We start from the raw sequence: 25056 nt of genomic DNA on the forward strand, positions 1-25056 counted from the left end.
GAAAGTGTGACCAAAGCTCCAATAGGACTGAGTTCGCAGAAAGGACACCTCTGCAATCTAAAAGAAGGGAAGAGCGAGATTGAGTGCTTACTGGAATTCATGCACGGGCGTGCCTTACGTGACGTCACCACGCACAGTGGTCGTAAGCCAGAAGGAACATGCTGTGATGTTATCCTTGCTACAGCATAAGGAGTTTTAATGGCGATTTGATTTATACCAAATGTGAGTGCAATTTTATTTATTAAAAATCTTTAATATAAGGAAATACTGCAATATGGACATTTGTATTCTATATGTTTGTAATGGATGGGAGTGAAGGCTAAGTGGAGCTGGTAGTTATAGCATCATTCATTACAGATTTGTTTGGGATTTATTCCTAAAGCGTTGTTGGCTTTTCATTCGTTTGGAAGCCATTGGATTCAGTAAGCATCCAATCTCATTCTTCCTTTCTTCTGGATTCCTGATGTCTTTTCTGCAAGCTCAGTCCTACTGGAGCGTTAGGCGCACCGGCACTTGTGTAGACTTTTATTTGACCACTTGAGCACAGATTGGTTTGGAAAAGTCCTTTTTTTTTTATCATACACATGGTATTGAATATTGTTTTACATTTATATGATAGCGCTGCACTTTATTTATTGATGTTTTGTATTGTTTTTTTGTATCTGTGAACCTGTGTTAACAGCTTTTTTGTTTTCTTTTTGTTTGATATCTTTGATACATTTTTAGGTTCTAGATGACTGTGTTTTCCCAAATGCAGTAATGGGTGCAGTTGTACATAAATGAGAAAAATGATACTTGGACTATTGCACCCTATCCTCCATGCTGGGGAAATTAGCCTTACTTGCTGTCAAGGACAAGAAATTCACAGCTATGAAGGTTATGCTAATTTAGGTAACAGTGTGCTTTCCTGGAGGGAAACTCCTCGATGGAAATGGGAATAGGGGAATAAAACGAAATGCAGAATGTAAAATATAACAATAGCACTGATATTTCCTCTCTCCCAAGTCAGAGGAGATGTTATGATTTTATAACCAACAGAATGCTGGTTTAAGGTGGAACTCCAAATAAGTCTAAAAAAACACCAATAATATAGTTAAATAATTATTTAAAATAATTGTATAATGTATATAAGATACAGTAGGCATAGTTATCTGAATCTTTCTTGATACCAGCCTTGGCAGGGCCGGCCCTACCATGGGTTCCGCTGCCTCCCAAAATTTTTTTCCAGCAGTTTTGTGTATCATCAGTTTGCGGCCCATTACTGGGCACTGTGGTATCATATGAGGTGGGGGGGGGGGCACCACAAGGAGATTGGGTGGATGAGAGGGGGGATGGGGGGAAGAGGATTTGTGCTAGGAGGGGGGATTTGGGGGGTTTGTGCTATAAAAGTAAAACGGTAGAGGGGATTTTTTTTTGGGGGGGGGGGGTTTGTGCTAGTAGGGATGAGTTGGGGGTATTTGTGCTTGTAGGGGAAATTTGTGGGAGGGTATTGTGCTAGGATGGGGGATTGGGGGAGAGTATTTTGTGCCGGAAGGGGGGATCTGGAGTGTAGAGAATTTGTGCTAGGAGGGGGAAATTTTTCTTTTGGGGGGGATTTGTGTTGGGGGCATATGGGGAGAGAGAGGGTTTGAGCTGAAGAGATGGAGGGGGGGGCAAAGGTTTGTGCAGGGATGGGGAATTTTATAATAGGGGCAGATTTGTAATGGGAGGAGGGGGAATTTATGTTTAGGGGCTGAGCGTTTTTTTAGTATGTTCGCCCTGGGTTCTAGATGACCTAGTCCCGACACTGGGAAGGTGACATCACTATGGACATTTGTGTTCTACCTTTTTTTTATTTTTTATTATTATTATTTGCAGCTTCTTGGTAGGAGCTTCAGGCATTACATGATTCAACTCCTGAGTCACTTCAATGCTGGACAAGAAGAGAGACAAAGAAGTATGGAGGAAGCCTGGACTTTATTGGGGCATAACCATACTGCAGATTTTCACATCTATGAGACGTTAGTGCACAGGTGCCGCCAGCATGGTAGGTAAGGGAGGATTACACGTTTGTGTGTATTTAGGAGGATAGGAAAAGAGAGGTTGGTGGGATTTTCTTTTTTTTTTTTACGGTGAACATGTACTTTAAACAATATATTACACATTATGATATAAAATATGTTTGAAATTAACATGTAAAATACAATGTTTTTTTCATGAATAGTATTCAGAGCATAATTGATGCTCCAAAAAACGCCCCCTCAGCTGAACCCCCTGCTCTGACTCATTCAGCTTCTGGTAAGTAGTCAATAAATTGGAGATCAAAGTTATACACTGATCACAATTCAGCTGGTTCAGCAGGGACCAGCCAAACTCCAATCAACGTGTGGCCATCCTCCTGGCTCAACAGAAGTTGATCTCCAGTGTCTAAACTAATGGGGTTGATACACCTCATTTATGTGGATGGAGGAATCTGTTCATTTTTTTTTCAGCCAGAAAAATAAAAAAAACTATGGTGTACATTTATGAAAGGGTGAATTTTTTTCTCTGTTCGCTTCTCTGCAGTTCTCCGGGGAAAATTATCTCCTCTGGCATCCTTTTTATGAAGCGGAGAACTTTAGTTCTCCCAGGGTGATCAGAGGAGAACTGTTTTCTCGGTGAACAGCCAAGATCTGTGTAGCAGTGAATGGGAGTGCCTGTAATCTCGTGAGACAAAGCGAGATTACCGTACTATGAAAATCACTGGCGCTCTTTAATAAGCAGTGATAGATTATCACTGCTGAGTACACGATCCCCACTAATGTTAATAAATAATAGTCCCCTTACATAAATATATATACACTGAATACACACACGCATAGATTTTATATATGTATATACACATTAAATATATATCTACATGTATGTGTGTATATATATATATACATGTATATATATACATAAATATGGCAGGGGGACATGATTACTGTGTTGGGGGGTCTGAACGAGGAAGAAGGATGTCAATAATCTTCCTTTTTCCCCCTCAGTTCTCCCCCGATTCTGTCTTCACTCCCCGCTTCACAAGCTCCAGGCTGGTGAACCCGGGAGTGTGAATTCTGGCACAGATCGCCAGTGAAGTGCGGAGATCGCAACTTCATAGCCTGGCTGTTTCTGTGTCAGTCAATGACAGATTCCCGTGTGAAGAGATGATCAGCGGAGAACATGTTCTCCCCCGATCATCTCTGTTTCATAAACTGAGAATGATCGGAAATGAGCTGTGATCAGCAGGATCACTGCTCATCTCCGTTTGATAAAAGGACACCTATCTGTGTAAAGCCAGCTTTAGGCTATACAGGCTATTCAAAGCATAGCTATAAACTGATTTAGTAAAAGAAGTTGAGAGCAAACTTGAGTCTATCACATACTGACTACAAAGATAATGAAATACACAGGCAATTTTTCATAAATACTTGTCTAAAAAAAAAAAAAAAAAAAAAAACATTTTTTCAGCCGTAAACGTAATAATGAAAGAAACATGTATACGAAAATTGATCTATAAAGAATTCTGCGCTGATTGCAAATTATTATAAACACAAAGACCTGACAGCAGATTTATCCTATACCTGAATACAGAAATATATAAACAAACTCTGGCTTCTTTAAATCATATAATCATTAATCAATTGTGCATAATCCAGTTCAGTAGCTCTCTGATGGAGTGTCCTGGTACACATATCTGCTGTTAGACCTCTAGATATTTTGGGTCTAACTACCCTATAAGCAGTGAAAGTTTGCATTTGTGACGGAGCATAGAAGGCATTACACTTAGGAATGTCACTGCATTCTAATTAATCATTTATTGGACATTTTTTCACTTTTTTTTTTTTTTTTTTTTTAACACTGACTGGTGTTATTTCCGTGAATTTTTTATCACGTTCGCAATAAATCTTGATTATACACGGTTGGTTAATATGTGATTTAAAGGGGACAGCGCAACATCTTTTTATGTTTAAACATGCATACAAAGCACTATACATACCCTTTTAAGATTTACACTGTATTACCAAAAGTATTGAGACACCTGCCTTTACACCCACATGAACTTTAATGACATCCCAGTCTTAGTCCGTAGGGTTCAATATTTAGTTGGCCCACACTTTGCAGCTATGACAGCTTACACTCTTCTGGGAAGGCTGTCCACAAGGTTTATGAGTGTGTCTATGGGAATGTTTGACCATTCTTCCAGAAGCGCATTGGTGAGGTCAGGCTCTGATGTTGGACGAGAAGTCCTGGCTTGCAGTCTGCTCTCTAATTCATCCTAAAGATGTTCTATCAGGTTGAGGTAAGGACTCTGTGAAGGCCAGTCAAGTTCCTCCTCCCCAAACTCACCTATCCATGTCTTTATGGGACTTTCTTTGTGCACTGGTGCGCAGTCATGTTGCAATAGGAAGGAGCCATCCCCAAACTGTTCCCACAAACTTGAACTATGAGGCCAAGCCCAACCCCTGGAAAACAAATATACACCATAATCCCCCCTCCACCAAATGATGCACAACGCATGGTTCATAAAGGATGAGCGAGTTTGGGGTGGAGGAACTTGACTGGCCTGCACGGAGTCCTGACCTCAACTCGATATAACAACTTTGGGAGGAATTAGAACAGAGACTGCAAGCCAGGCCTTCTCTCCAACATAGGTGCCTGACCTCACAAATGCGCTTATGGAAGAATGGTCAAACATTCCCATAGACACACTTCTAAACCTTGTGGACAGCCTTCCCAGAAGCTGCAAAGGATGGGCCAACTCAATATTGAACCCTACGGACTAAGAATGGGATGACATTAAAAATCATCTGCGTGTAAAGGCAGGCGTCTAAATACTTTTGGGAGTATAGTGTATATAGTCCTGTGAACATTGATGCTAACTGAATGTTACTGTGGCAGCTGCAGGAAGTTAAATTGCAGGGAGGTTAGGAGTGACAAATGCAATATGTTATGATATTATAGAGCAAAAGCAGGCAGGAAGAAATATGGGATCTGTCACCTGCTTATAGAATGGTTCTCCCTCTACATACATCATCTTTTCAGCTCCCTGAGAGCATCACTGCAAATACCATTTGAATTTCCCACAGCCAAACCATCTACAAATGCAATGGAATTCATTATATACAGTATTTGAGGTATGGGCTTTAGGTCCTGTGTCAATAGGCTTTTCTTCACATCATAACTGCTTCTCTCCCCATACAAGTCAATAGAAACAAAAGAAACAGCTTGAAGCAGGTTGACGCAGTTTAAGGGCCACAAAAAAAGTCCTCCAGATCCATTCCAGATGCTTTTCTGAATGCACTATTTTATGCGCTTTTCATGCGTTTATGCTGCATTCCGGATGCTTTTTTTTTTCCTTCTTTTTTTTTTTTCACTGTACTGGGGTCTGGTGCTTTTTTAAAGCTTTTTACTGTGTTCCAGTATAGTTCTGTGCAGGACACAAGCAGAATGTTGTACTTTTTTCCGGAACTAAAAAGCACCAGAACGCACTGCGCTGGTGTAAACTATGCCATTAGAACCCATATAACCTAATTTCCATGCATTTTTGATGCAGAAACAAAGCACTGCACTGCATGTGGGGCGTGTGGACCCTAAAAGAAGGTCAAGTGCAGAACAGGAGATAAACTACATAAAAAATGAATCTGTCAATTAGTTCAGAAAGATCTGTAAATCATTTTAAACTTATGTCAACTGCAAGCTGAATGCACATGACAGCAAACTGCATTTTCCAATCAACGCTAGAAGAGAGTCAAATATCCCAGGACCTAAAGCCATTTTTCTTTTAAATAAAATGTCCTCCCCACACAGGTGGAAGATGATCCTACACAGGCGATGACTTAAAAATAATTTTATCCAGGACCAAGGTAAGTAAAAACAAGTCCAGAACTGGACTATAATTACTGTATATGACAGACACATTTAATGGTATATAGTTACATAGTTAGTGAGGTTGAAAAAAGACATCAGTCCACCCAGTTCAACCTATGATGTGTGTGTGTGTTTGCTTTTAACCGTACATTGTATACCCCTGTATGTTGTGGTCTCTAAGGTGCCCATCTAATAGTTTTTGAAACTATCAATGCACCCTGCTGATACGACTGCTTGTGGAAGAGAATTCCACATCCTTACCGCTCTTAAAGTGAAGAACCCCTTAAGCATTTTAAAGTTAAACCGCCTTTCCTCTAGTTTTAGTGAGTGGCCACGTGTCTTATTGTATCTCCTTTCTCTGAATAGTTTGTTCCTTATGCTAGGGTCGCCAGTACAGAATTTGTACATTGATATCATATCCCCTCTCAAGCGTCTCTTCTCCAGAGAGAATAGGTTCAGTGCTTGTAGTCTTTCCTCATAGCTGATGTCCTCCATTCCCCTTATTATTTTTGTTGCCCTTCTCTGAACTCTTTCCAATTCCAGCACGTCCTTCCTAAGGACAAGTGCCCAGAACTGGACAGCATACTCCAGATGTGGCCGGACCAGAGTCTTGTAGAGAGGGAGAATAATCTCTTTATTTCTGGAGTGAATCCCCTTTTTTATACATCCCAGTATTCTGTTGGCTTTGCTTGCAGCGGCTTGGCATTGCATGCCACTGCCAAGCCTGTTGTCTACCAGTACCCCCAAGTCTTTTTCCATCCTAGACTCACCCAGAGGTTCTTCCCCTAGTGAGTAGCTTGCTTTCTGGCCCCCAAGTGCATTACTTTACATTTTTCAACGTTAAACCTCATCTGCCATGTAGTTGCCCACCCCGTTATTTTGTTCAGGTCCGCTTGTAAGTTTCCACATCCTGCATAGAAGATATTGGCAAGCCTAGGTTAGTATCATCTGCAAATACTGAGATTTTACTAGATATCCCCTCCTCTAGATCATTTATGAATAAATTAAACAGGATTGGTCCCAGGACAGAACCCTGGGGGACCCCACTTTCCACACCCGCCCAATCCGAGTACTCCCCATTTATCACCACCCTCTGGACTCTCCCCTGGAGCCAGTTCTCTATCCAGGTACTCACCTTATGGTCCATACCTACCTTCCTTAGTTTGTACAGTAAGCGTTTGTGGGGAACGGTGTCAAAGGCCTTTGCAAAGTCCAGATACACCACATCCACAGGCTTACCTTTATCTAGGTGGCAGCTCACTTCATCGTAGAAGGTTAATAGATTGGTTTGGCAAGAACGATTTTTCATGAATCCATGCTGATTACTACTAATAATACCGTTTTCATTACTAAAGCCTTGTATGTGGTCCCTTAACATCCCCTCCAAAATCTTGCAGACTACAGATGTTAGGCTGACCGGCCTATAGTTACCCGGGATACATCTCGGCCCCTTTTTAAATATTGGTACCACGTTGGCTTTTTTCCAATCAGCTGGCACCATACCCGTCTGTAAACTATCCTTAAAGATTAAGAATAATGGTCTGGCAATCACCTGGCTGAGCTCTTTAAGAACCCTCGGGTGCAAGCCATCCGGTCCCGGTGATTTATTTATGTTAAGTTTTTCTAGCTTAGTTTTAAGTCTATCTTCTGTTAGCCATGGCGGTATTTCCTGAGGTGTGTTGTTTAGTTCGGCCTTACAAGCTAGGTTCGTGTAGCCCCCCGATTCTTTTGTGAAGACTGAAGAGAAGAAATTATTTAACACTTCCGCCTTTTCTCTGTCCTCAGTGGCCATATTTCCTTTGTCATCTTTTATGGGGCCAATGTGTTCTGGCCTCGCTTTCTTACTGTTTATATACTTAAAGAACTTCTTGGGGTTCTTTTTACTCTCCTCCGCTACATGTCTCTCGTGTTCTATTTTAGCCGCCCTGATTTCGTTTTTACATTTCTTATTACACTCTTTGTAATGCTTAAATGCTGCCAATGACCCCTCAGTCTTGTATTTTTTGAAGGCCTTTTCTTTAGCACTAATATGCATTTTTATGTTGTAGTTTAGCCACCCAGGGTTTAGTTTTGCTCTTTTAAATTTATTTCCCTTTGGAATGCATTGGTCAATCCCCTTGTTAAGTATGCTCTTGAAGCACTCCCATTTTTCCTCCGTGTTCTTTGTTCCCAGGGTTCTATCCCAATTGATATTTTCTAGCAGCGAGCGCAGTTTTGGGAAATTGGCTCTTTTGAAATTCAGCGTCCTTATATTACCCCTCTGCTTCCTATTACTGTAATTAATACTGAAACTTATTGACCTATGGTCACTGTTTCCTAAGTTGCCCCGTATTTCTATATCCGTGAGCAGGTCTGTATTGTTGGTAATCAGTAGGTCAAGTACAGCATTGTTTCTTGTCGGTGCATTCACCATCTGACCCATGAAATTGTCCTGCAAAATATTTAGGAACTGCCGAGCCTTGGCTGAGTGTGCGGTTCCTTCTGCCCAGCCTATATCAGGATAATTAAAGTCCCCCATTATAATGACATTTCCCATCCTTGCTGCCAATCCTATCTGTAAAATGAGGTCCGCCTCCCCCTCCTCCCTCTGGTTGGGGGACCTATAGCATACTCCCAATATTACCTTCCCCACCGTGCCTTCCCTTTGAAGCTCTACCCATAGGGATTCTGCCTCGTCCATATCTCCATTATTAATATCATCCCTCATATTTACCTGTACACTGTTCTTAATATACAGACATACCCCTCCCCCTTTTTACCTTCTCTATCTCTGCGATAAAGGGAATACCCCTGAATGGTCGCCATCCAGTCATGAGAGCTGTCAAACCAAGTCTCTGTTTTCCCCACAAAATCTAAGTCCTCCTCAAACATCAGTAGCTCCAGCTCTCCCATCTTGTTGGCCAGGCTTCTGGCATTGGTATACAAACCTCTTAATTTTGACCGATTACATATATCCTCATTTGATGTTTTTAGGCTGCTCTCTTGATTTTTCCCCATACCCACCCTGGGTATAGGAGCTCCAAACACCCTACCACTAATGCCCCCATTTATGCCCTCTGAAACTTGCTTTCCATTGGCTAATTCTACATCTGTACCCTCCCCCCCGTCACCTAGTTTAAAAGCCCCTCTAACTTTTTGGCCATCTTCTCACCCAGTACGGCTGCACCCTCCCCATTTAGGTGCAATCCGTCCCTACCAAAGAGCCGGTGGCCGACTGAGAAGTCGGCCCAGTTCTCCAGGAACCCGAAACCCTCCTTACTACACCAGCTCCTCAGCCACTCGTTAACTACCCTAATCTCCCGCTGCCTCTCTGGTGTGGCTCGAGGTACAGGTAGTATTTCGGAAAATACTACCTTGGAGGTCCTACTCCTCAACTTGTAAAAAAGATTAGTAGCGCAAAAAGTCACTGTTTAGATGACTCAGAGTGTAAAATCTGTAAGCATACTAGAAAACGTATGGATGCAAAAACACTCTAATACAGAGGATACTATGTCCTCTTGTTCTCACACAAGAGCAAAATAAGCAGGATTCATAAGCTGAAAAGGTGCATATGGTAATCGAGTGCCGAGCGCTGAGTGGTGGTTGCAGACAGGAGCTGGAGCCATGGAGGCTCTCTATCATCAGAGTAACAAGAGGTGACCTGTAGATGTGTATGCAGCAGTGGTGAACAGTCCAGTTTTTCCATATGCACCTTTTCAGCTTATGAATCCTGCTTATTTTGCTCTTGTGTGAGAACACCTGAGCCATTTGTTCTGGTGAGTTGCCACTTCTACTAACCTCTAGATGTGACACTTGGTGGTGGATGGTGATCCAGTAGTTACTTCACGAATTCCTGGATGTTTTATGGACATTTCAAGGACATTGTACCCTCTGTATTAGAGTGTTTTTGCATCCATACATTTTCTAGTATGCTTACAGATTTTACACTCTGAGTCATCTAAACAGTGACTTTTTGCGCTACTAATCTTTTTTACATGCATTCTCAAATATTTTCCGTTATTTGTTAAAGTAGCAGCAGCTTGTATATATATTTTAGCAGTATATTTACTGACTCCTCCAAAAAAGCGCGAAGATATCTTGCTGACAGTGTGTGTCCAGGTATATTTTACTTACTACTCCTCAACTTAGCGCCTAAGTCCCTGAAATCGTTTAGGACTCTCCATCTTCCTCTGCCTATGTCATTGGTACCCACGTGTACCATGACAGCTGGGTCTTCCCCAGCCCCACCCAGTAATCTGTCCACCCGTTCCGCGATGTGCCGAACCCGAGCGCCCGGTAAACAACAGACTGTTCGGCGCACACGGTCTTTGTCACCGATTACACTGTCTGTCCGTCTAATAATTGAGTCCCCTACCACCAGCACCTGTCTTTCCTTTCCCTTTCTCCCGGCCTCACTGGAGGAGCTCTTCCCCTGGCAGCTAGGGGCGTCGCTCTGCTCCAGCAATGCTGGTCCCTGACTGGTTTCCCCAACATCACGCAACGGGGCAAATTTATTGGGGTGCTCCAGCCCAGGATCAGCCTCCTTGCCTTTTTCCCCTCTACCCTTCCTAACTGTCACCCATCTACTCTGCTCTGATGCCTGCACCTCCATCAATCCGCCCACCTCTGTGCAGGCCCCAGCCTGCACCTGGCGGGTACGATCCCAGCTCTCCTTCAGTATGGACATACGTCTCAGTGTTGCCAGCTGCTTCGCTAGATTCAGGACCTGAGCTTCCAGGGAAACAACGTGCTTACACTTTGTGCATTTGTATTCGCCCTCGATCTCATGATCGAGGAATGTATACATACCACAAGATGTACACCGAGTCGCATCTCCACACCCGCCGGGCATTGTACCCACTAATCTAATCTAATGGGGATTCAGTAATTTAAATCTGTCCTGTGTGGTTGTTTCCTAGCTTCCTAACTCTACTTTCTCACCCTCTGGTACTCTGTTTACTCACCAATACTTACTGACACTCACGGTCGCAGGGCACGTCAGTCGCAGGGCACGTCAGTCGCAGGGCACGTCAGTCGCACAGTACAGTCAGTCGCAGAGCACGTCAATCGCACAGCACAGTCAGTTTCACAGTACAGTCAGTCGCAGAGCACGTCAGTCGCAGGGCTTGTCAGTCGCACAGACAGTCGCAGGGCTTGTCAGTCGCACAGACAGTCGCAGGGCACGTCAGTCGCACAGACAGTCGCAGGGCATGTCAGTCGCACAGACAGTCGCAGAGCACGTCAATCGCAGAGCACGTCAGTCGCACAGACAGTCGCAGGGCACGTCAGTCGCACAGACAGTCGCAGGGCACGTCAGTCGCACAGACAGTCGCAGAGCACATCAGTTGCACAGACAGTCGCAGGGCACGTCAGTCGCACAGACAGACAGTCGCAGAGCATGTCAGTCGCACAGACAGTCGCAGAGCACGTCAGTCGCACAGACAGTCGCACCTACAGACAGTCGCAGAGCACGTCAGGCGCAGAGCGCGTCAGTCGCAGAGCATGTCAGTCGCACAGAGTCGCAGAGCACGTCAGTCGCACAGACAGTCTCAGAGCACGTCAGTCGCACAGACAGTCGCAGAGCATGTCAGTCGCACAGACAGTCGCAGAGCACGTCAGTCGTACAGACAGTCGCAGAGCACGTCAGTCGCACAGACAGTCGCAGAGCACGTCAGTCGCAGAGCACGTCAGTCGCACAGACAGTCGCAGAGCACGTCAGTCGCACAGACAGTCGCAGAGCACATCAGTCGCACAGGCAGTCGCAGAGCACGTCAGTCGCACAGGCAGTCGCAGAGCACGTCAGTCACACAGACAGTCGCAGAGCACGTCAGTCGCAAAGCACGTCAGTCGCACAGACATTCGCAGAGCACGTCAGTCGCACAGACAGTCGCAGATCACGTCAGTCGCAGAGCACGTCAGTCGCACAGAGCCCAGTAGTATAGGAGATTAGGTTTCAAAATACACAACATACTTTATGTAGCCACCCTGCTAGTTTTGGGTGGTAGACAGTCCATGCTGATTGGTAGTATTATTATACTTATTTGGTTCTCTACTTAAGCTCAGTTATGAATATTTTTGTCCCCCGGCCAACCAGTAGGAGGTTTATTGTCACTGGTGCATGCTGGGGAAGAGAATACAAATTTTGGGTGAACTTTGTTAGCTCTCTCTGACTACTGGGCTTTGGACTTGGGAGGGTATGTGTTATGCAGTTGAGTGATTAGGTCTAAAGCCTAGGAGGCCTTTGCATGTGCTTTTAGGCAGGTTGTGTACTGTATAATATTTGGGTAGTTGGTTGGTCCATGCTGGGGAAGGGCTAATGTTTTGCACCTCTGTTCCCGGGCTTTTAAGACCTTGCCTATCCGCCCTGTGATAAAATTTGATGGGGAAAGCCGGATTCGTGGGCTGTCATCCCTGTTCTTGGAGACGGTTTACTGACATGGAACACTGAGTGGGCTGCTGCACCCAGCAGTCCATTGGAAGACACTGGGAGTTTGGAGACCTGCCAAACCCTGGAAGATGGACTACTACCTTGTTGAGGTATGCGTGGGCAGCCTAGTTGAGTTAGATAGGGAATGTTCCATTGGAATGTACTTGTTGGACTACTGCAAATATTCAGTAAAAGTGCATTAACCATTTAAGCCTAGTCTGAAGTCATTTTAAAGGGGTGCACAATGGTTTCTGGTGTATGAAAGACCAAGGATCAGTGAAGCACATGTGGGTTATGAAGCAAACCACTACAAAGAATTTACTCTCCAAGACAAGCATGGGGAAGAAAGCAGTTGCTATGCGTAACCAAGAACTAGTGCAAGCAATATTGCAGCCGGTCATGAAGTATGGTACCTGGCATGGAGAAAGGTCCTCTGCTAGGAAGGTCGGTGATTTAGCTCCTGCCCCAGCAGTTGGTTTCCCGAAAGTACTGGGACTGAACCCACGTTATAGAGACCCACAGCTTAGCCGCATGTTATGGAAGAATGGAAAGAGTTAATTAGGTGCATGCATTAGGATCCACACTAGGTGCACGACAGGACCCCATTCTGTCACTGGGAGTGAAGTGGCAGAGGTACGCTGGACTGGTGAAGGGGGCACGGGCTCAGCAGTGACCCTTCCTTATTGCAAGATCTACAAAGCTAAGGTGTATAGTAAAATGGGACAGCATTCTATGGAGGGACTCTATGTAATTAATTACTGCGCACAGTGTATGGCTCATCTCTGAGTCGGGGAACTGTCATAATGTTTGATTCTCACATGAACGCGGTCCCCACCTGGTCCCATGCATTGATGGGCGCACACACACGCAAAAGTCACCCCCACATGCAGGGCGAGTGACCCCCACCCACGTGCTCGGTGAAAATGCCAAGGAGCAGAAGAAGCCTGCCTGTCCAAAGTGGTCCTGCTGATAGAGGTCCTGGGGTCAGTGAGCCTCACAGAGGACAGGAGTCTAGTAGAAGGAGTGATGCCTGGAATGGAGTACCAGAGGTGATTCTCTGGAAATCATCAAGAAGATCACTGAGGCTGATGTTGCTGTTAGAGATACTACTGCTTCTTGAAAAGGTACAGGTTGCTGGTTTCAGCATAAAGACCCTTTTTACCTGTACTGAGGTCTATGGATGGAGTCTGTGAATCTTCAAGGCAGCATGGTTGTTCTGAATTCCTTAACCCTTGCTCCCATGTGTTGCTGTGAGGAATAAGATCTTTAAAAATCCTTAAAGTGACTGGTGCTCAATTAGTACACACAGTACACACCCCCCATCATTCAGCCATAGACCCAACCCTGGAAAAATGCTAACCCACCCTGTCTCTGAGAGTACCTGACATGCCTCTGGGGGTCAGCAGGTGCTATAAAAATGACATATAAAAAATTAAAGATGGTAATGCAAAATTTGTGCCGCTCAGGCTACAAGGGAAAGCAATTCTGTGTCCTCCACTGTGAGTGCAGGCCAGGGAAGGAGCTCATCTTGGCTCCAAACAATAGTTGAGCAAAGGATGGATCCCATGAAGCCACACATAAATGCAGACCTACTGGTAGTCATGCCCCTAATGTGTTTTACTCCACCCTTCAGAGCTTGATCATTGGAAAATGCATTGGGGACATGGCCTAGTGGGAGCCCAGGCTGAGACTGCCATTCATTCCAATACCAGTGGGTCTGCATTGATGTGCGGCTTCATGGGATGAAAAACCAAAAACGATCAAACATTCTTAATGGCTATGGATGTCAGCCATAGTAAATGGTTGGTATACACATGCTTTTTTAAGATTCTGACATGAATTTATGAAGCAGGTTGGAACAATTTGGAATGTAAGGCCTTAAAGTGTAAATCCACCCTAACAATAAAATCCCTGCATCTACAGACATCCATGATCTAACACTAACCTATCTAACCCTGTAAAGAAGAATACAGTATACATACCTTTTTTGAAGCCGATCCAAGCTGATCCCACACTGAGCTGTCATCTGCGGCTTTACTCTGAAGGTGGGTGCAGAGGACAAAACCGATAACGGAAGCCCCATAGTAAGTCTATGGGTGACTTCACTTCCCATTAATTTCACAGCTGTTGTCGGCCGTGTCGGATCGGCTTAAAAAAAAGGGTATGTATACTGATTTCTTCTTTTCATGGCTAGATAGGTTAGTGTTAAATCGTGGATGTCTGTAGATGCAGGGATTTTAGGGTAGACTTACACATTAAATGTTATTTAAATCTTATGAAACTGTTTTCCTTTGCATTTATTGCTATATAGCAAGACATTTCTGCTGTCTTGTAAATCATTTCTGTTTGTTATATGACTATATAATCCATTTACATAGACAGCTGAGATACTCACTTCTCTTTGTTTGCTTTTTCTGCCTTTTCTTGCAGAGCTTTAGCTGCTTTAAGAAATCCTTCAACTGCATCCTTCACAGCATCTAGAAAGAAGTGCAACAGAACTTAGAAGTACAGTGTTATGTGTGAACTAACCTGCAGTCTACTTATTAATGTTGATTTAATAAAAAAAATAAGCAATCCACTTTGCAAGGGAACTTTTCCCAGAACTGTGTGCTAACATTTTACTTGGCAAAGATTATCCAATCACATCAAGAAAAATAAAAAAAAACAGCATTTTCACTTGCATATGTCTTGATGATGGAACCTCACTCACTAACCTCTGGTGAACATTTCTGTGCAAAGTGCGAATTTGTTGGAGGCTACAAAAAGTTATTAATTAGTGATGAGCATAAAGGAACCTTTCTAAACATCTAAATATATCCACTCCAATGAGATGCCATTGGTTTGCTTTTGAATGATAGTACTCCTTCGAGGCAATGATGTTTTATAAGTTTTACCTTAATTCTATGCAGCTCTGGCTTTCTCAGTTTCTAAACCAGTCCATGCCCCTGTCTTCTAAGGCCAGGATATAGCAAGCCTAGTGGCTGACCAGGACTGCATTGGAATCAGGGAAGTCATTTCTCCCATTGATCTAGACCAGTATTGTCCAAACAATGGCACTCCAGCTGTTCAGGAACTACAATTCCCATAAGGCATTGTAAATCTCTGACATTCACAGACATAACTAGGCATGATGGGAATTGTAGTTCCTGAACAGCTGGAGGGCTATAGTTTGGACATAACTGATCTAGACGGTTCCCATGATGGATGCCAGCCTGTTAAGTTGGGGAGGAGTCCTAGGGACAGAGATGATCCAAAGGACTTGGTCATCGAGGGAGTCCAGACTTCCCATTAACATTTTGTAAGTAAGAGGTATTCTCCTGTTTCTTCATCAGTGACCAAACCAGCTTCAGGGACAATCGTTAGGAGTTCAGATGGACAACACCACAGTAGTGGCTTACAGCAACCCATCAGGGCATTTTAAGAAGTCGTGTGGCCCCTTGAGAGGCAGACTGAATTTTGGCTTAGGCTGAAAGGCATGTCCTGGCCTTGTCCTTGAGTAGGCAATTTGCAGGTACACTTCCTCAGCCACTAGAGCCTGCATGGTTTTTTCACCCGCAGTGTTCCTGGAAGGGGAAGGTTCTTCCCTTTCCTGTTAGGGCTCACTTGACCCATTCAGGCAGTACCACTTGGGTTTTTCAGCACCAGTCATGTTTCTCAGATTTGCAAGGCTGCAACCTGGTGGTGCACACATTTTTGAATATCTACCAGGCAGATATTTAGGCCTTTGCCACATGACAGCTTCAACCAGTGGCGGCCCGTGCATAGGGGGCGCCAGGGCGCCACCCCCCTACCCCTAAAAAAAAGAAGAAAAAAAAGAAAAAAAAAATTACAAAGCGAACAAATAAAGTTGTAAAAAAAAAAATTGGGTTCGCCGGCCTCTGTGAAGGAACTGGTGGCTAGGGGGGGGGGTGGGGTTACGTCCCAGAAGAGGCACCGATTGGCTGCCTTCTGGGGGCGTAACCTGAGCGCAAGTCTTTGCGATTGGACACCCCCACTTTCTGATATCCTGGCTGTGATTGGTCCAGTCTACAGCCTGGACCAATCATCATCCAGGACATCCCATGGCCCCATACTGACCCCGCTGACGTCACGTCGCGTGCGTCAGTCACGCTGCCGCACTGAGTCGGAGACTAGTGGACGGACACGGCGGGAGACGGGAATGACGGCGGCACCGGCAGAGAGCGGAGAGGAGACCGGAGTCACCGGACCGGAATCGGATCGATCCGTCCAGACCACCACCGGTAAGTAAGTGATGCAGTTTGCAACACTGCAGTGCATGTATCACCACCTGGACTGTTATGTTGATTAGAAAACTTGTTTTGTTAGAAAACCTTGTTCAGTCTCCTCTGCCGCCGGCCGCCACTGATCTTGGATCCCTCGAGACCGCTGGTCACGAAGTTCCTAGGCAGCAGGTGACAGGTCCTTACAGCGCCATCGCCAGGCCACCGCGGCTTCTTCCCTTACCTGCTCCTCCTCGCTGAGTCTGACGGCGGGCGGGAAGTACACCTCTGGAGCCACTGAAACTGGGTCCCTCTCCCAGCCAGCATATGGTACGCACCTCTCCTGCCCGGGGCCCCCCTTCCCCTATAGTCTCCCCGGAACTGCTGCTAGCTGACTCCCCTGCAGCCACATCCAGCCAGCTGCCTCATCCACTGCATTTATGGGGACATGCTGGTCACTGCATTTATGGGGACATGCTGGTCACTGCATTGATGGGGACATGCTGGTCACTGCATTGATGGGGACATGCTGGTCACTGCATTTATGGGGACATGCTGGTCACTGCATTGATGGGGACATGCTGGTCACGGGCACTGCATTGATGGGGACATGCTGGTCACTGCATTGATGGGGACATGCTGGTCACTGCATTGATGGGGACATGCTGGTCACTGGCACTGCATTGATGGGGACATGCTGGTCACTGAATTGATGGGGACATGCTGGTCACTGGCACTGCATTGATGGGGACATGCTGGTCACTGCATTGATGGGGACATGCTGGTCACTGCATTGATGGGGGCATGCTGTAGTAACTCTGCATTGAATGGGGGCACGCTGTAGTAACTCTGCATTGAAGGGGGGCACACTATACTTTGATTACTGAAGGCCCCTTTCACACTTTTGTGACCTCAAAGTCACACAATTTTTTGCCGCGTTTTTTGCCACAAAGCAATGCCTATTCGATTTTTTCTGTTTGCGCCCCTCCCAAAAATTTTGAGCACCAGCCGCCACTGGCTTCAACTGAAAGGTGATTAAAGCTGGGATGAGTTCAGGACCTGATTCCCTTTGTTTTTGGGCCTGTTGGTATTGTTGCCATGTTGCCCACCCCTCAGTTTTATTTCTCAGGGATGTTCCACGGTCAAGACTTAAAGAAGCCTTTTTCTTGTACTGTACAATGAAGAAATAAGGATTTTTGACTCTTCTGGTAAATCCTTTTCTAAGAGAATTGTACACAACAAGAAAATACCCTCCCCATTGTCCTGGCACTTTCTTTAATGGCTTGCTACAAAACAGGATTTCTAGAAGTGGGAGGGGTTTTATGGGCTGTCCCACAATTCTGTTTGCCAGTGTCCAATCACCTGAAGGTGGTTGTGCATATCCAAGAGTCTATTGGTTAAGGGAGCCCATGTCCTGTACTGTACTCCAAGAAAAAAACTTACTGGTAAGTCAAATCCTTATATTTCTTGTTCTGGAGTCACAAAAGGGTCTCCTCAATGGACTCACAGAAAGCAGGAAAAACTTCACTTACAAATACAGATGTGCTAACCGTTCTGTACTGTAATAAAAATAAAAAAAAGTTTTGGCTAGATTTCAGTACTGATATCCTAATGCTTACCCAAAGATAGGTTATGTTCCTGAAATGTATGTCCATAGATGGTTTGTAATTCACTGACAATTGACTGTAGTGTCTCTGCATACTGCAGACAGTCAAAATTCAAGATGACATCATCAGCCAGACGTAGAGCCAATTCACCCCAAAGTCTTGCAACAGCCTGATGATACTTAAATCCACGGTCCAAAAGACGTGATACCAGATCCACGGTTTCATAAACAGAATGATACATAGGATACGAAGCTATAGTATATTTCTGAAATTGAAAGCATACAGTTTTCAGAATGTAACAGAAAGTCTTCGGGAAAGAAAAATAATTTGTTCACCTGTTCTTTTGTTTTTTTTGTTTGCGATCAGAAGAAACAATCACAGTGGAGCACCGTTTTTTATATATTAGGTTCGATTTCAAAAAGCATTACCACAATAATAAGGATCTGTTTGAAAGTCATTTTAAATTGTATTGGCACTTGTTGAAAATAATCCTGGTTTGTTAGCTCTGTGAATTGAGCCTATTCTTTTAGTGGTAGTATTTGAATGTGGGCAAAAGGTTGCATTTCATTCCCACAATTCCAAGCTTGACCCACTTGCCTGAGCTCTGTTGAAAGGCACTGAATTTGCTCTGACTTGGATCTCTGACATGTTTTTATTCTGTGGCTAACCCAAAGAGGCTATGAGACACTCATATCTCACAATCCAACCCAGATTCCTCAGCACCTATCCCTCTTAAATACAGAGGCTACTGGGAAGGGGAGGTGAACCAGGATACCAAGTCAGAGCCTTCCAGATAAACTTTCGGGTGTTTTCAGACTACACCAAGGATGAATGATTACATTAAAATTATGTCTTAAGACTAAAACAGTTTCTTTCCCACTTAATTATTAACTAAAAAAAAGGCATTCTGTATACCTTTAGTAAATTGCTCTTTTCTAAATCTGGGTACACACATACAGTTTGTATTGGTCAACCAATGGGTAGAGCGAAGAAAACTGACAGATCACTGCATCAACCCAAATTTTTTTGATGCTGGGATCTCTCCTACTGAGACATTGGGGTTTATTTACTAAAACTGGATAGTTTAAAATCTGGTGCAGCTCTGCATGGTAGCCAATCAGCTTCCAACTGCTTGTTCAATCAAATTTTGATTAAAAAAAAACTGGAATCTGATTGGTTTCTTTACAGAGCGGCACCAGATTTTGCACTACTCTGCAGTTTTAGTAAATAAACCCCATTGTATTCTGACAGGGGGATTCCCCCCCCCCCCACCCCCAGCCAAATTACACTGATAAGCCTTCACAGCTATTACCCGCGAGCACTGATTTAATACTGTTTTCCAGTATGTTCATTCAACAGAAGCAGGTCATTAGACATCTGTACACACGGACCAAAAGTCAGCTGGTTCCTTCTGAACGGGCCAATTTTCGGCCCGTGTGTACCGGGCTTCAGACTGGTACGTAGCCTTTAGTAGGTATGGGCTTATTGTAACTGCAATTGTCTTCAGGGATGGGATGCCATTGTGGGGAGTTTGGCCCTTATTTTACTTTTGTATAAATATATACAGTGAGGAAAAAAAGTATTTGATCTCCTGCTGATTTTGTACATTTGCCCACTGACAAAAAAAAATGATCAAAAATGTAATAATCTAAAATTTTAATAGTAGGTTTATTTTAACAGTAAGAAACAGAATAACAACAAAAAAAAAAAAAAATGCAGAAAAATACATTTAAAAAAAGTTATAAATTGATTTGCATTTTAATAAGTGAAATAAGTATTTGACCCCTTTGCAAAACATGACTTAGTAGTTGGTGGCAAAAGGCTTATTGGCAATCACAGAGGTCAGATGTTTCTTGTAGTTGGCCACCAGGTTTGCACACATCTCAGGAGGGATTTTGTCCCACTCCTCTTTGCAGATCCTCTCCAAGTCATTAAGGTTTCAAGGCTGACGTTTGGTAACTCGAACTTTCAGCTCCCTCCACAAATTTTCTATGGGATTAAGGTCTGGAGACTGGCTAGACCACTCCAGGACCTTAATGTGCTTCTCCTTGAGCCACCCCCTTTGTTGCCTTGGCCGTGTGTTTTGGGTTATTGTCATGCTGGAATACCCATCCACCACCCATTTTCAATGCCCTGGCTGAGGGAAGGAGGGTCTCACCCAAGATGTGACGGTATATGGCCTCGTCCATCGTCCCATTGATGCAGTGAAGTTATCCTGTCCCCTTTGCAGAAAAAACACCCCAAAGCATGATGTTTCCACCTCCATGTTTGACATTGGGGGTCATAGCCAGCATTTCTCCTCCTCCAAACACGGCGAGTTAAGTTGATGCTTCCCACTGATACAAGACACTATTCTGCCAACTGACATCAACAATGGGGCAATATTTTTTCACCGCTGACACCAACAATGGGGTATTATTATCTCAATGATACCAATGATGGTGCACCGTTCCTTCCCTCAATACCAAATGTGGCAATGTTTATTCCCACTGATGCCAGGAAAATTTCCACTCCCGCTGGTCACAGTCTGGCCCCCCTAAAGTTTGAAGGACAATAAACTGGCCCTAGAAGGTTTGGAGAACTCTGGTCTAGGAGATACTGTAAGATCCTTACCTAATGCCATCGCTAGGGTATGCCACTTGAGGTACTGAGAGCTTATCTTTAAAGCAATGTGCCTGAATAATTATATTAAAATCTGCCATAAATATTAACATACATTTGCATATAATATTAAAACTTCTATCTGAAAGACATTTCCATTTTAGCATGCAGTAAGTGTAAAAAAAAGCTTTGCATTATTTATCTCTCTTCACAGTACCTGGTCATATGTGTAAAGCAAATCCGCTGCAGAAATTCCAGTAATTTGCAGGAAAGGTGAATAATCACTTCCCGATCCCAAGCTCTTCACACTGCAATATATGAAAGATATTTTAAATATTATTCCATTAAAACTAGTCAATATTCTCTGACTATGAACATATGCTACCAATCTACAAGTGATTGAATTATTTGACTCCCTTTGTTTCTGCTACAATTAAGGCCAAGTCTTACAGATTGTAAACAGATGGCAGAGATTGCACTGCTATTTTTTGCAGTACTGTATATAAAATATAAGGGCAACCATTGAATGCTTTAAGTGTTTCTAAACTCAAAACAGTAAAATGAGTCTGTGTATACAGTAAAGCAAGCTTGTTATACTCACTGTGGAACCTAAGGAGTTAATTCTCTGCATTGTGTAAAAAGGCTGTTTGATCCAGTATTCTCTGATTCTCCCCTTCTTCCACTGTCCCCAAACCATCTCTTGATAGAACAGAGCCTTGGGGGCAAGCTGAACATGCTCAGATGGTGTGTATTGCTAGAGAGTTTTTTCTTTATGGGATAGTGCATGTGAACAGCACAGGGCCAATCAACACTATCCAGACAGAGGGTCAGGGGTCATGAAGCCTCATGGGACAATCAGGGGAGAATGAAAACTCCTCCAACAAGCTTTAACCAGATGTCATAAGACTGCTATATACTGCTGATGAGAAAAGGTATTTAGAAGTTTATATGTACTAAAACTATTGTATTTCCATGTTCTGTGTACTTTGGGAGACCAGATATAGTGAATGCAGGGTTCTGGGTTTAGTAACACTTTAAGGCCCCATTTTGTGTAGTTGCTAGCAGGTTGCATTGCATGCGATCTTATCTGAAATTTCAGTGGCAAGATAATTTCATTAGAATGATCACTTCCACATAAAAGTGTAAGGTCTTACAAAGTCAAATAATGATATCACAGTCCCCTGGAGTTCAGATGGGGGCAGGGTGGGTTGGGTCTTTTTTGTGCATCATTGTGAGACATGAGATCTGCACAGTACAGTGGGAAATTGCTCTATTAGTGTCTCCAAGAGAGTCACCATTAGAGCCTCCAGATGGTAAAACCTATCAATGCCCATCTAAAACCCAAATCTCTGCCATTTAATGAGGTTTTGTTGCTGTTTGAATATTTGCAACATAGTTACATAGTTAGTCAGGCTTAAGAAAGATACAAGTCCATCTAGCTCAACCAATAAAAAACAAAAAAGAAAACACAACCATACAATCCCATATACACAATCCTATACCCACAGTTGATTCAGAGGAAGGTGAAAAACCCCAGCAAAGCATGATCCAATTTGCTACAGCAGGGAGGGGAAAAAAATTCCTTCCTGATCCCCAAGAGGCAATCTGATATTCCCTGGATCAACTTTACCTATAAATATTAGTAACCATTTATATTATGTACACCCAGGAAAGAATCCAGGCCTCTTTTAAAGCAATCTATTGAGCTGGCCAGAACCACCTCTGGAGGGAGTCTATTCCACATTTTCACAGCACTTACTGTAAAGAAACCTTTCCATATTTGAGGACTAATACTCTTTTCCTCTATACGTAAAGGGTGCCCCCTTGTCCTCTGTGATGACCTTAGAGGGAATAACTCAACACCAAGTTCACTATATGGACCCCTTATGTATTTATACATGTTGATCATATCCCCCCTTAATCTCCTCTTCTCAAGAGAGAAAAAATTTTTTTTAATCTTTCCTCATAGCTGAGGTCCTCCATACCTCTTACCAGTTTAGTTGATCTTCTATGCACTTTCTCAAGTTCCCCAATATCCTTTTTTGAGAACTGGTGCCCAAAACTGAACTGCATATTAAACATATTAACCACTTGCCGTCTGCTCACTAGAGCACTACTGCGGCAAAGTGGCTCGATAACGTCTGGCGACGTAGACCTACGTCGCCAGACATTCCCCCTTCTTGGCGGCGCGCGCGCGCCGCCGGAGTCTCGCTCCTGCTGTATTCAGTCACAGCAGGGGCGGACGTACAGGGGTCGCAGGGGTCGCCATGGCGACCGGGCCCCGTGCTGCAGGGGGCCCGAGAGGGCCCCCTGTATGTATAGAGAGGAGAGCGGCAAGCGCAGCTGAGACCGGAGCTCCCCGATCCTCAGCGAGTTACACAAACACACAGGCAGCTGATCTCTCTCTCCAGCTTCCTGTGTGTGAGTGCAGACTGAGCAGAGACGAGCACTGAACCCGCCCCTCCCCCTTCCTGTGTGTTTCCTGACTGTACAGTACACGGAGGAGAGGGGGCGGGACCAGCTCTCTCCACTCTCTACAACATCGCTCTGATCTGAGGTCTGTGATGATTATAACTAATATAATACTGTACTAACTTGCAGGGGGGGGGGGTATGGAGATGGAGGTGTGTGTGTGTGTGTGTGGGGGGGGGGTATGGAGATGGAGGTGTGTGTGTGTGTGTGGGGGGGGGGGTATGGAGATGGAGGTGTGTGTGTGTGTGTGTGTGGGGGGGGGGTATGGAGATGGAGGTGTGTGTAAAGCTGGGGGGGGGGTGTATGTAAAATTCCTACCACCCCACTCACTGTCATCTTCCTACCATCCCACCTGTCATCTTCATCCCCCTGTCATCTTCATCCCCCTGTCATCTTCCCACCATCCCACCCATCATCTTCATCCCCCTGTCATCTTCATCCCCCTGTCATCTTCCTACCATCCCCCCTGTCATCTTCATCCCCCTGTCATCTTCCTACCATCCCACCCATCATCTTCATCCCCCTGTCATCTTCATCCCCCTGTCATCTTCCTACCATCCCCCCTGTCATCTTCATCCCCCTGTCATCTTCCCACCATCCCACCCATCATCTTCATCCCCCTGTCATCTTCATCCCCCTGTCATCTTCCTACCATCCCCCCTGTCATCTTCATCCCCCTGTCATCTTCCCACCATCCCACCTGTCATCTTCATCCCCCTGTCATCTTCCCACCATCCCACCTGTCATCTTCCTACCATCCCCCCCGTCATCTTCATCCCCCTGTCATCTTCATCCCCCTGTCATCTTCATCCCCCTGTCATCTTCCCACCATCCCACCCATCATCTTCATCCCCCTGTCATCTTCATCCCCCTGTCATCTTCCCACCATCCCACCTGTCATCTTCATCCCCCTGTCATCTTCCTACCATCCCCCCCGTCATCTTCATCCCCCTGTCATCTTCATCCCCCTGTCATCTTCCCACCATCCCACCTGTATTCTTCATCCCCCTGTCATCTTCATCCCCCTGTCATCTTCATCCCCCTGTCATCTTCCCACCATCCCACCATCCCACCTGTCATCTTCCTACTATCCCCCCCGTCATCTTCATCCCCCTGTCATCTTCATCCCCCTGTCATCTTCATCCCCCTGTCATCTTCCCACCATCCCACCCATCATCTTCATCCCCCTGTCATCTTCATCCCCCTGTCATCTTCATCCCCCTGTCATCTTCCCACCATCCCACCTGTCATCTTCATCCCCCTGTCATCTTCCTACCATCCCCCCTGTCATCTTCATCCCCCTGTCATCTTCATCCCCCTGTCATCTTCCCACCATCCCACCTGTATTCTTCATCCCCCTGTTATCTTCATCCCCCTGTCATCTTCATCCCCCTGTCATCTTCATCCCCCTGTCATCTTCCCACCATCCCACCCGTCATCTTCATCCCCCTGTCATCTTCATCCCCCTGTCATCTTCCCACCATCCCACCCATCATCTTCATCCCCCTGTCATCTTCATCCCCCTGTCATCTTCCCACCATCCCACCATCCCACCTGTCATCTTCATCCCCCTGTCATCTTCCTACCATCCCCCCCGTCATCTTCATCCCCCTGTCATCTTCATCCCCCTGTCATCTTCCCACCATCCCACCTGTATTCTTCATCCCCCTGTCATCTTCCCACCATCCCACCTGTCATCTTCATCCCCCTGTCATCTTCCCACCCATCATCTTCATCCCCCTGTCATCTTCCCACCATCCCACCTGTATTCTTCATCCCCTTGTCATCTTCCCACCATCCCACCTGTCATCTTCATCCCCCTGTCATCTTCCCACCATCCCACCTGTCATCTTCATCCCCCTGTCATCTTCCCACCATCCCA

The 25056-nt window shown here is 44.8% G+C and overlaps 1 protein-coding gene across 1 annotated transcript in view; it reads right to left on the reverse strand.

The window, feature by feature from the left end:
• The window catches only part of LOC309569260 (putative N-acetylated-alpha-linked acidic dipeptidase), a 256771-nt gene that overhangs the window by 21071 nt on the left and 210644 nt on the right, over positions 1 to 25056 (reverse strand). Inside the window, exons 14-16 of the mRNA XM_082275019.1 lie at positions 20920 to 21010; positions 18114 to 18366; positions 14670 to 14751 (exon numbers count right to left, since the gene is read on the reverse strand). Coding sequence (XP_082131145.1) covers positions 14670 to 14751; positions 18114 to 18366; positions 20920 to 21010 — 426 coding nt within the window. The remainder of the gene's footprint in view (positions 1 to 14669; positions 14752 to 18113; positions 18367 to 20919; positions 21011 to 25056) is intronic.

The sequence above is a fragment of the Pelophylax lessonae genome, assembly GCF_965119305.1.
Source record: "Pelophylax lessonae genome assembly, chromosome: 13".
NCBI classification, from domain to species: Eukaryota; Metazoa; Chordata; class Amphibia; order Anura; family Ranidae; genus Pelophylax; species Pelophylax lessonae.